Source organism: Somniosus microcephalus, chromosome 14 (assembly GCF_052327205.1).
Source record: "Somniosus microcephalus isolate GS21.2 chromosome 14, FLI_Smic_1.0, whole genome shotgun sequence".
Classification (NCBI taxonomy): Eukaryota; Metazoa; Chordata; class Chondrichthyes; order Squaliformes; family Somniosidae; genus Somniosus; species Somniosus microcephalus.
In genome coordinates this window covers 62562510-62575739 of record NC_141000.1, presented here as the reverse complement: position 1 = coordinate 62575739, position 13230 = coordinate 62562510, and the positions used below count along the sequence as shown (strand labels likewise).

Genomic DNA, 13230 nt, shown 5'->3' with positions numbered 1-13230 from the left:
CGTTATTGGATCCAATCACATTCTGCTGTTTAGCAGCTGGGTTAAAAAAATATGCATTCATGAAGCAGAGTGTTAAGAAATACCCCAATCCCTGCAATTTGCATTATTCATGAGAGGGGTAAAATCAATTTAATTTGTCATACCAGCCCTGTACAGCATCACAGTTTGGGCGTGGCAGATCACTTCATTAATTATGTGATGCTCTCGTAGCAGTTTGGCACCATTTCAGAAAATATAATGCAAATGAAATGTTTTGCCTATTTTTATGAGAATACTATTAATAAAGAAATGTTCTTAATGAATGCATTACCATTTAGCCTTTTAATATGGTATTCTGACTGTGCAGACTATCCTTGTTATAAACACTGGGCAAGATATCTGAATGTGTGCTACAAGATGCTTAAAGAAATTCAGTACTTAAATTGTTAATACTCCAGAAACGTGCACACTTAGACAGTGGCCACTGAGGGTACAGAAGAGATGCTTAATATTTAATGAGCTGTCTGGGAGTGGTGGCACGGGTGGGGGGGGGGTGGGGAACTGGTAGGAGAGTATACTGATCAGCAGCAGTTGACTGTGCAGCTGTCGGCAGTGCCTGTGTGAGCAAGAGAGGGAGAGAGAGGGAGTGAGAGACAGGGAGAGAGGGAGTGAGAGAGGAGCAAGAAAGAGAATAGGAAGGGAGAGAAAAAGAAAGGGATACAGGAATCATGTTGTGCTGCATTAGAAGAACTAAACAGGTACAAAAAATTTTGTTTTTTCAGTTCTTGAAGCAACATTTCTGCAGTGATCTGTCTTTTCAGAAGTAGAAATTGAAATACTCATAGCAATATAAATGTCTGAAATCTAGAATTTAAAAAAATGATTGACTTAAAATTTTGTGACTTCAAGACATGAGATGTTTGCATGAAAATGTAAGGGTTTGACCATTGCTTGACTGAAGATTAAAATATGAAATGGAAGAAATACATAATGCTTCGTATGTTATAGTGCTTTGTTTTATTTTTTAAGATTTGATAATAAAATCTATTTCAGATGAATGATTTCATCTTTTAATGATTGCAATGAATTGGAATATTGTTACAATTCCTGCTTGGTTCTGAATTCATGTCTGCTGAATTTTAAGAATTTTTTTCTACAGCTAAAAGAGTTAAAATACCTGAATGCATCAGGTTCAGCACAGCATTTGGATTCAGCCAGTGCTTCATTCGAGAATGCCTTTTCGTTTGATATTCAACAAGCATATTGCTAAATCTATGGGATTTTAGCCAGTGGCCAGTTTAAATCACATTTTAGTTGAAACAACTATGAATTAGAGAAAAAATACCTAAAACAATCACACTGGTATGCACAAAGGTCAAAGCTGCTGGATTAACAAAAAATATAGTAACAGTTACTACAACAGTGAGCTAGTGTGTTGATGGGGATGAATAGACATTTTTTTTAAATGACCAGTTTTTCAGTTAATTAATCGAGTCTTGCACTGGAATTTCAGCTTGTGATAATCATATGGGTTGGCTGCAGATGTACAGTTTAGGGAGTGGCACCTAATATGTAAGGCTAGCTAACACTGAGCACTGGTCCTTGTGGTGGAGTCTTTCCTAACTCTCCTTTGTGTGCTGAATGCATTTTTTAAGATAGGATAGTTTACAATTCTTAGTGTATGAAAGAAAAATGCTTTACAATTGAACACTAAAAATCTTAAAGGGGATAAAAATAAATTGAACAATGCAAAGAACAATGCCAATGATATCATTTGAAAAGATGTTCAAACCTTAATATGCTTTTGACATAGGATAAAAACTTCTACTATAATTCTGTTGTATGAAACAATGATTTTTGATTAAATTGTATGGACAATAAGATTTTGGAAAAAATGCATCTGGTGGGCAGATGACCAATGCCAACTTTATAATGAGGATTTGAATGGCTGATCACAGCATGAGCAACAACCTTATATGTCTCAGTCTAGTTATAGGATTGGTGGATATAATGGCCACATATGACAACCAATTATTGTATCTTGTTTACAGTAATTGTACTGAAAGTAAAGGGAGATACTCCTGAAAAGCTCAACTTACAATTTAAACGGCATAGAATATTCTGATTCAGTAAGGTTACAGATCAGAATTGTCGTTTTCTGATCCCTTTTCAGTAAAAATGTATTTATTAGAATGTACAAAAGAAGTTTCATTAATCAATGTAGCCCGTAATGATATAATTGAATTATAGTACAATTTATTTTAAACTGATGGATAAGATAAAATTAAATTTAGAATCTGATGCTGTCAGTGCTGTTTAAAGTACATCCATTACCTCACCCCTAAATTCAGACGATAATATCTCTGAAATCAGTTTTGCTGAGAGAGATGCATTATTGTACAAATATCAAACCTCATAAATCTTTCTTTCAAAACCTGAATTGCAAATTGTTAGAGAAGCCTTCTCTTAAAAACACATAAATTTAAAACTGGAATGGATTATATACGTATTTTTAAATGTAATAATATTATACACCAATTAATGGGTCGTCTGCTAAATAGGAGCATTTAAACATTTGAGTGTGCACTGACTCTGTCTCATGCATTCTACACTGGCTAATTAATAGAATCGATTTGAAAAGGGAGTATTTTGTTAGCCAGGATACTCCCATAAAAAGGCTTCGACTGCAATAAAAGAGAAAGTGTGCACTGAGTGACTGGTCTTTGCTTTATGCCTGAATTAATCCCAGTATTTATTAATCATCAATAATGCACAGCAGTGTGTTCATTAGCTCTTAATTCAATTCATCCCCTATGGTTTGGCCTGGACTCAGTTCAGGTGGCTGAGATGTTCAACCAACATTTAGCTGTCCTAAGCATTGCCAATCCATCTTTACAGGAAAGCTTTGTTCTGTACTGGAAAATTCCTTTTGATTGCTGCCTTTAAAAAGAGAAAAAAATGTTAGGGCGGGGAGCAGTAATAGTTCAAAGTACCCAAATAAAAAGTGATGACTAGTGCATTTTTAAGTGTTCCTAACATCTGCAGTCATCTGTTAGCAACTAGGCAAGAAGGCTTGATTAACCAAAAAAAAGGTTTTCCATTCATTCATTACATGGCTGCAAAAGGAGAGCCCAAAAAGACAATAAAAGGCTGGCTTCTGGGCAATCTTAATTGCATTACAGGGTAATTGTTATTCCTGTAAGACTGAGGATGTAGGGAGTGCTCTCTGTATCTGGAAGAAAGTGGGTTACCAGCCCTCTAGAGAATTTACATCATTTCTGAATCATGCTGATGATGTAAACCTTTGTGCGATGTGATGAGCTTTTGTTACACAATAGACCTAACATGTTGTTTATATGTGCTCATGTTAGATACTAAAATATAAATGCTGCATGTAAAAAAATACATGATTTCTTTTGTGTTAGTGTAGCCAATCAAAAGTGAAAATCATCTAGTTTCCAATTTATCATGGTGTATTATTCTGTATGATATTTTAAATTAATCAGGATGAAATAGATTAAATATTTGTTATTGGAATCTGTACCCAAAGCCATTCAATCTCTTAAAGTCTAGCTAGGATTGAAATCATTAAACACTTGCAAAGCTGTAAACCCAATGCTGATCCCTAAACAGTATCCTAGGAAGCCTTGGTCCACTGACAGGCAGAAGAAACCGTGGCTCACTAGTTTTTTTTTGCCATGTGGGTAATGCCGACTTGAACCAGAATGTGGGGTACAAGCAGACAAACATCAATTGCTGAACTGTTCCTTGCCTTGCCCCACCCCTCTCCTGCACAAATGACATTTTATACAATGGCAGTAAGCTGCGATGCAACAAAAGAAGCTGGCTTAATATCAATCCGTAGCAAAGCCTATATGGTTCTGTCATAGCCTCAACAATCACCAGTACTGTACATGGTTGAATGGGAGAGGCATTTCTGACATTTCATAGCACATGGATTGTCAGACTTTTTCAACAATCTTAAAATAATTATTCCAATTTTATTTCCTCTTTGTTACTTTACCTGTAAGTAAAATCTGTTGTTTTCTTGCATTTATATAACGAACCATAATCAGTGTTTTCTTTTGTAAGGTATTTCAGCTGCTATCTTCCAAAATTAGACATTGAGGCCTATAAGCCTTACATAAAATATACAGATAATAATCCACACCCTATCATGCATCATTGGGTGGACATTCTGGAGAGTCGACTTTTCACTGAAAAGGTACTCATAAAAAGGAAAAACTACTACTGCAATAAACTCTATTTTATGTCTCTGGTTTCTAATTATATTAGAAGGTACATCCCAGTTGAGGGCAGACGCCTCCCTGTGGGAGGGCAAGAAAAGTTGGTTGTGTGCCTTCTGGCAGACAGCCAAGATGTACATTATTGGAGACTTGAAAGCATGCTGCTGTTGTAAGGTGTGTCCCCCAGGCAGTGCTAGTAAAGGGAGAATATGAGGACAAAGAGGGTAATAAAGCTTCATAAGAGGGTGTATACTCTTAATGGGAAAAAGCAAGATGTATTTCAAAAATAATTACATATTTACTGTTATATTTTTCTGATAATGCTATTAAATAATTTTAAGAGTCCACAACAATAAAATTCCAAAAGCCTTTCTTTAGTAAACGTTATGTATTCATTACGCTAATCAATAAATGGATTATTTTAAACATCAATATTGTAAATTAATTAAATCCATCTTCTTACCTTTCAAAGCTGCTTGTTTCATTCTTATTTCATAAACCATTTTTTGAATGTTTTTTATTCATAATTCCTTGTCAAGGAAAGCTGCTTGAACTGATATTTAAATATTTGTAGAACAAGATGTATCTCGATGATTGTATGAATGAGACTGAATTACTGCATGGTGTATTTGGAAGAAACCATAAAGCTGACATTTGAATCTGTTTAATGAGACTAAGCAATTCTTAGCTGGGTTAAGATTAGGGTTTACTGAATAAACTAAGGTGTGGTGCCAGATATGAGGCTTTAACTGTCCGCCTACACATCCCTATCTCATGATAAAGCAAGCTTGTTCTTTACCACAAATGTAATACATTGAAGCTTCTGAACTATTTTCTAGCCTCAGAATCTGCCAATGATACTTATAGCAGATGCTCCATAGAATCATAGAATAGTGCAGCATAGAAGGAAGCCATTCGGCTCATCGAGTCTGCGCCAGCTGTTTCGAAGAGCAATCCAGTTAGTCCCACTCCCCCGCTCTTTCCCCATATCCCTGCAATTTTTTCTCCTTCAAGTATTTATCCAATTCCCTTTTGAAGGCTACTGTTGAATCTGTATCCACCACCCTATATGGCAGTGCATTCTAAATCCTAACCACTCGTTGCATAAAAAGGTTTTCCCTCCTGTCGCCTCTAGTTCTTTTGCCAATCACCTTAAATCTGTGCCCTCTGGTTATCAACCATTGGAAACAGTTTCTCTTTATTTACTTTATCTAAACCCTTCATGATTTTAAACACCTCCATCAAATCTTGTCTTAGCCTTCAGTTCCTGCAATTTTTAATGCAAGCTTTCAGCAAATTCTATATTGCTTATGGTGGATGCTACAGACCCCACTGTCATTGTTACTGTTTCTCCACCATTGTGCATGATCATGATTTTTTTCTTCAATATTATTATTTTTAAAACCTCATATCAGTGTTGTCATGATATCACAGATATATCTCATGAACACTTGGCACCTTGTGACTCTTAGTTTCAATATCCAGAATGGTGGTATGAAAGATCTGGTTCTAGTGTATCCCAACTGAACTCAACTCAATCTAGCTCCACTCTGCTTAGAAGAACTGTCACTGTTCTTTTTCCATTTACCTGTGATGTACCTCCTGACAATTAAAGTATGGATTGATGTTGGTTTTTTAGGGTGCAAGGAGCTTTAATCCTGTTTTACACCCACTCAGCAGAAAATTGGAAGGAAGCCACAATAATGAAGACATTTGGGGCAGGTGGATAATATATAAAGTAGAAGCAGAACACATATTTCTAGTAAAGGGACACCCATTATTATTCCAGAAGTAATCTAACTTCCTTAATAACAACAGAAAATGCTGGAAAAACTCAGCAGGCCAGGCAACATCCGTGGAGAGAGAAACAGAGTTAACGTTTCAGGTCGAAACCCTTCTTCAGAACTTCCTTCATCTGTTTGTACAAGTGCAAAAACTCCCCTGCTGTCATTTTGACTGTTTGCATTCTGGTTTTTATGGTGAAAGTATCTTTATTTTGCAACAAATTTCCAATATATAATCTACTGTCTTTCATATTGTGATTTTGGGACGATGGTAAGTTCATTTTCTGGCTTTCTTAAAAAATAGTTTTGCTCACGAACAGAGTTGTAATGATGTGATGTGGGAATCAAATTTGTGAAAATGGATGGAAAAATACTCAAAGTTTCTTGAAATAAATGCTATTAAAAGAAACTATGGAAGAAAAATACAATGGCCCCAATTTTAACCGTGAACCAGTTTTCGGTAGGTGAGCAAAGGCATGAGTTAGGAACTCTCCTGCAGCTCCAGAAATAAGGCCCAGGGTCATTTTAACTTCCAGGCCTCATTTAAATCCCATTGCGGGTGGGAAGTCGGTGTGTGAAGCGATGGAAAATCACGTAACCTGTAGGCTGCCTGTCGACATCAGGTAATTGGCTGGATCGGTTGCTGGACTGTCCCGCAGGGGTTCCCATGATTGAGGGGGACTGATCGCAGCTGAGGAGGCTTCAGCTTTCCTTGTGGGGCCTGGATGAAGACTCCAACTCCACCTCACCTCAAAAGGAATGTTAAAAAGAAAATGAACAAATTACCTCTCCTGGTCCCGATCCTCTTCGCCGCTGGGTTGGCCTGGTGGGAAACTCACTGCCGCTTCCCACTCAGGCCACCTATTAAAAATTGCAGTTACAATCTGATGATGTCGTCGGGACTCAATATGCATACTGGACCCCACCAGCTTTGGACAGGTATTCTTGCCATCTGCTCAAGAGACCAGGTGGAAATCTGAATCCATCAGCTCCTGGCAGCTTCAGGGCGGGTAAGTAGTACAGGTGAATTTAACTTGGACAGTTTCCGCCAGGTGGGTAGGGTTAAAATTGCCCCTTTTGTCTTAAACCCGTAATACATAACAAATTAATTGCATACTTAGTATTCATAAGTACAAGTGCAAAAACTCCCCTGCTGTCATTTTGACTGTTTGCATTCTGAGGCAAAAAATATGTATCAAATAACTTCCTGGATGAAGCTCTGTTTCGTGTTAGATAACAGGACAAAAAATTCCTGGTCATTTTCAGAGCAGTGTGACATGAACAAATCAATCTACCATTAATTCAGCATGATGGATATTCAATGGGTAAGATCATTAATGACTATCAGTTTGTTCTATCATCAGACAGATAACTATAGCAAGCATTAAAACAGGCTAATCCTCAAAATAAAAACATAATTAAGATGCACTCTTTGCTAAAACTATGACTTCACATTCTTCCCAAATGCAGGCCTCTGGGCTTTGCCAGGATTGCAGACCTCCCTCAGATGCAGGGCATCATCGACTACACACACATAGCATTGCATGCTCTAGTAGAAGAGGCTGGAGTGTGCATGAATCACTGAATGTCCAGCTGGTGTACGATGACATTGCTGTGCAACATGCAAGTCTGTGCCAAGTTTCCTGGTAGCTGCCATGATGCCTTCAACCTGCGCCAGTCCTCAATTGCCCTTCTCTTTGACCCCGAGCATTGGGTGAGAAGTAGGATACTTAGGAACAAAGGCTATCCTCTCCAGACTTGTCTACTGAAACCTCTCAGAAACTCAAGCCCAGATGTAGAGGTGAGGCACAATCAGTGCCATGTCTCCACGGGTGCATCACCCACTGCTGACACTTCTAAATCACTATTGAAAGGTCACCAGGTGACAATTTCTGAGCTGGTGCTTACAAGCATTAAGATCACATGACGGTGCATCTTCAGTTGCAGTGCACTCCCTCCTCTACTGCCAATGGACCTGGGACTTCATCAGGACCTAGAAAGAGGAAATACAGAAAATGGTTAGAAGCTAGAGGCAACTGCATATCATTGCAAAAGAGTGTTTGCCCAATGAAACACCAATCTGTGATGTAGATTGAGTGACGTCAGATTTAAGTGATAAGAGAAATGGTTATAGGACCAAGTATCCTGTGACATGCTGAAGAGTTCTGAACATCTGTGTGTGAGGATAGAATAGACTGTATAGTACAAAGAAGCAGCAGGCGTGTGCAAGAGAGGACATTAATAATTAGAGCTGTGGCATTGGCAGACTTTGGAAGTGGAAGCAACTGCAGGCATCAGTGAAGGGTGTTGCAATGAGTGGATGAGGATAAAGTGAAGCGGGGTAGGCCAAGATTTTCACTGATGCTGTTGCAGTAAAGTGATGCAGGGCTGTGCTGACAATGACAATAAGACTGTGAATGGGAGTCTTACCTTAGCAGCCTCTTTCAGATCATCGAACTATTTTCTGCTTCCCATTAAGCTGTGGGGCCGCGTGGCGGTGCAATGGTCTGGAAGTCCCGCACAGCTGGGTAACTGGCTTTTAAATGGAAAAACCACGCATGCACTGGAATTTGAATGGGCCGCGCAGCCCAAACAATATTAGAGGGAACATTGCTTCCACGCCCAAGGGATTAAACTGCGGGCATTGGCGATGTGGCAGGGCACCCTTCTCCCATCTTCTGGAAATAAGACATCCCTCCTCCTTATTTCCTCCACTGAAGCCTCCAGGGCATTGACGGAGAATTTGGGCGCACTCTCAGTAGACATTTTCTGTCTTCCAGTACACAGAAACCAGCTACAGCTCAGTACTACAATGAGCACTGCACCTTCCCACTAACAGATGCAAGCAGGAATTGACATCAGATCCGCCCAAAATCCCTCCCCCCAATGGACGAGTTGTCCAATCACCAATGTGATTCATGCTGGCAGCTCACCCATCAAAATGAAATGAGGCACAAACCTGAAAATGGGTCATGCCTCGTGCTGACATCATCGGGCGAGTGTTGAGAGCGCGTTGAAAGCTCCCCTCAAAGTCTTTTAAAAATACTTTTCAAGTCTTTTAATTAATTTTTGTATGTTTTGTTCCATGGAGCCTAACTACTTGTGTTGGATCCATTATAATAATCATATTATCATCACATTGTGACAGAACAAGACATTTCATCTAAATTACACAGAAAGTACAATTGCTTTGCTTGGAGACAATTTTTTACAATAAGGCTGCCACATATACCATACTTATTTAAACTTAAATGATTGGTAGGCAATTATTTGTTCCCATAAATACAACTGCAAGGTTAAAGGCAATAATATGCGTTGGACTGAAATCTATCTGAACAGACGTTGAATTGGCCAATTTAGATCACTGTGTACAAATATATGATTGCATGCTTGCCCACTCTAATTTTCCTTGAGTGCCAATTTGGTAGCACGCTCACCTCTAAATCAAAATGTTGTGGGTTTAAATCCATGTCCTGGAATTGAGTTTATAATCTAGGCTGACTCTTCAGTTGAGTACATTCATCCCTCAAGTAATATTATTAAAATAGAGATAGGCTGGTCATTCATTTAATACACTGTTTGTGGGTCTTCCACATTTACCTACAAAACAACATGGCCTAGAAATTGACTATAGCCCCGTTTGGGGCACCAGCCTCGCCAGGGCGCTAAAAGTAGCGCCCCTGGCAGCATTTGTGGCCGCCTGCCGGAAATTCAGTTGGAGCGTCCCAAAGGGAAGTGCGGCGCTACTGGAGGCGCCCTGCATCCCTCTTGGGGCGCTGCGACTGAATATCGCTGCGCAACGTGCCGCAGCGCCACATGCTGCGGCACATTGCGCTGCGGTACTGCAGGCCTTCCTCCCCTTCTTAAAGGGGAGGGGCCTTGTTCTGCACAATCTGGGGCCCAGCTGGGCCCCCGAGGATCGTGAGTGCCGGCAAAAGAGCCCGGCACCAAGGGGAAGTGCCGGGCTCTTGGAACGCAGCCGGCACTCCGCGGGGGAGGCCGGGGACGGAACGCAGAGAGGTGCTGGCAGGCGGCCAGCAACAAAAATGGCCGCCCCGCACCTCTCCTTTAATTAGCGCCTCTACCGCCGCAGGTAGGCCCCCCTGAACCGGTCGCACATAGCATCCGGCGGTAAATCAGGGGGCGCTTCCTAATATCGCGGCCGGGGCGTTAGCGGGGTGCTGCGCACACCGATGACGTCATCGGTAGCGGCGCAGCGCTAACGGCTAACGCCACCATTAGCGTCCCGCAGAATTTAGCGGGAGGCGTGGCCAGTGCCTTGCGACCCACTTAGCGCCCTCTTAAGGCACTAACGGGTGGCGCAGCCACCTGAATTTCTAGGCCCATGTGACTACAGTTGAAAATAAATTAATTGGCTGTGAAGTGCTTTGGGGTGTCCTGAGGATGTGAACAACACGATATAAACTTTCTTTCTTATTGCTGTGACAAAACTCTTCCCTGTGTACGTGCACTGCTCTGGCAATTTCCATGGAGGCAATTTTCACTTTCCTTTGCAGAGCTGCAACTTGCCTTGTGAAATATTAACATTAATTAAACAAATCACAACCATCTACATTCTAACTTTTAGAAGATAGCATCTGGGAGTTAAGCTGTGGTTGCAGGGAGATTTGTCAGACCACCAGGGAGGTTTTACCAAATTGTCAGCACGTAGTATGATTTAGTGACAATATTAAAGATGTGACAGCAACACGACTGTTTTAAAATGATGCACCAGGATATGGCAGCTATCCACAGTATGGACTTCAAATGTGCAAAGTATACAATATACTTTCTATTTACTATATGATTAAAGCCAGACAATTGAACTAAATAACAAAACAGGACAGAGACGTTCCAGGAGACTTTTTCATTGCGACAGGAAGCAAGAGTCTATATGGATAATTCAGGAGGATTGAGGGGCTTTGCTTCATTTTGTGGTATCTTCTAGTCTAGAGTCTAGGGGGTCAATTTTTGACATCCGCCTGAAACGGGCGTGATGTGAGCTGAATGGTTATGCCATCCACCCGAAGCCAGCATCGGGAGGCCCGAACCCAAAATGTACACTATTTTCAACTGCCCAGCCACCTTTTAAGTTGACATAGCACTGCTGCTGGCTTTGAGTGGGGGTAAGTTGTGGGAGGGCCTGTTTCCACTCGATAGCAGTGCAAGAGTTGAGTTGTCATAGCAACTCCAGCAATTCCGGGGAGAGGTTGCCCTCAGACAACAGGCATGTGATCAACTAGTGAACAAATAAAATGCATATAGGTTCCATAGAAAACAAAATGTCCATTTAAAAAGTAATATTCATTTGCAATGAGACATGGGAATATTATGGGAGCTGATTGCATGCGACAGGCATTTACAGGATCAGAAAGAGCACTGTGGTCGACCTGCCTGGTCACAAAAAAGACATACCACAGGGTCAGTCAGGATGTTACCATGGTGACATCACGACACTTGGAATGCATTCATCAGTAGAGAAAGCCTGATATTTAAAGCTATGTTGTCAGTAATGTAAAGAATCTGTTTGCAAGTTACTTGAGCAAAACCATACTTTTCAGAAATAAAAATATGCTTTTAGCAACAGGTGGGAGGAGCTTTGCAGAATTATGAGGTCATCACAGGATGATGTCATCATGTCAATCCATTCACTTACTGCCTTTCTACTCTGAACCCTCGTTGAAGTAGAGCATGATTAATGTGCGGTCTGCGATCTTCAGTCTAGATGTGGAACCATTAGGGCATCCAAGAGGCGCTGTGGGTCATCAGCAGCAGCAGAATTGTATTTCACCACAATCTGTAATCTCATGGCCCAGCATATCCCTCACTTTACCATTATCATCAAGCCAGGTAACCAACCCTAGGTCCATGAGGAGTGTAGAAGAGCATGACAGGAGCAGCATCAGTCATGCCTGAAAATGAGGTGCCAACCTGGGAGCCAAGCGATCCCACAACCAATGGGTCAGATCAAAACTCATCCCGTTGTGAATGCGGGTAAATAATTAAACAACTAACAGGAGGAGGAGGCCCCTTGAACATCCCCATCCTCAATGATGGTGGATCCCAATAGGTGAGTGCAAAAGACAAGGGCTGCAATTTTCAGAGATAAGAACGGGTGGGTTGGAGGCGTCGGGTGAAGTGAAAGTTGTGCAAATGTAAATCGCGACTCTAACCCGCCCACTTTCACCTTTCACTCAGGAGGTATGGGAGGGGAGGGGGGCTGCCAACTCACTGCCAAGAGGTGGGTTGGCAATTTAAATATTATAATGAGGCCTGAAGCTTTGACTTTAACCTGCTTTGCAGGTTTCACTGCAGGGATCCCGGGGCTCAGGATTCCCGGTGGTTGCAACGAGGCGGCCTCAGCCTCGGGGAGCAATGCTTGTGAGCTGGGAGGAGCAGGAGTGCGTCCTTCCGATCCCCCAAGCTCCCCTACCATCAGCCTGCCCCTCCCCGGGGTCGGGGATCTGACCCCCGCAGGGACCAGAGCCCCCCGGGCCTGGAACACTCCCCCAGGGATCATGACTCAGCCCCGGGGTTAGGGATCGGACCCCCCGAGGATCGATCTCACCCACCCACCCCCACGGTGGATCATACCCCATTGGGGGAACGGATCCCCCCCCAGGGGATTGGACTCCCCCCACCCCCCGCGGGATATGACCCCTGGGGGATGGAACCCCACCCCTCCACCATCCTGAGCCCAACACTTACCTTGTCCTGTGGCCCCCTTGTGTGAGTTTCCCGCATGACTGGAAGCCAGCCTGTCAGTCAGGCTGACTTCTGGGCGGGGACCCTGCCCTTTATGTCGCATGCATGCTGTGGAGTTAACGGGCTGGATTTTGTCAATGGGGGCACATTGCGGGCGGGACTGCTGGTTGTCGGGTTTCAATCCCACCCCCAACGACGTCCAACCCACTCTATTTTCCCTTGATTTCCTTTGAGAAGCTGTCAAACACTGACAATTTCTGTTCTAAGATGAGCCCTTGTACTGAAGGCTCACCAAACCTCTTTCCTCACCAGAAATCAGACGGCTGCTGCATCTGAGAATGCAGCAGCCATTCTGTCATCTCTGCCGTTGAGATGAGGCTCCTCCGGATCCCCAAGCGTTGAAGCCTGCAGGAAGAAACAAAGGTAAGTAAACTTTTTCTAACACTTTACACTCACCTCTCATACTTACTTCTCCATGCTTGCACCCATCACTCACCTCCACAGCGGACTTTTCG

At 42.1% G+C, this 13230-nt stretch overlaps 1 protein-coding gene across 1 annotated transcript in view; it reads left to right on the top strand.

Annotated features, from left to right (window-relative positions):
- The first annotated feature begins 541 nt into the window (after positions 1 to 541).
- Positions 542 to 13230, top strand: part of gap43 (growth associated protein 43) — a 276865-nt gene continuing 264176 nt past the window's right edge. The window contains exon 1 of the mRNA XM_086006584.1: positions 542 to 737. Coding sequence (XP_085862710.1) covers positions 708 to 737 — 30 coding nt within the window. The 5' untranslated portion in view covers positions 542 to 707. The remainder of the gene's footprint in view (positions 738 to 13230) is intronic.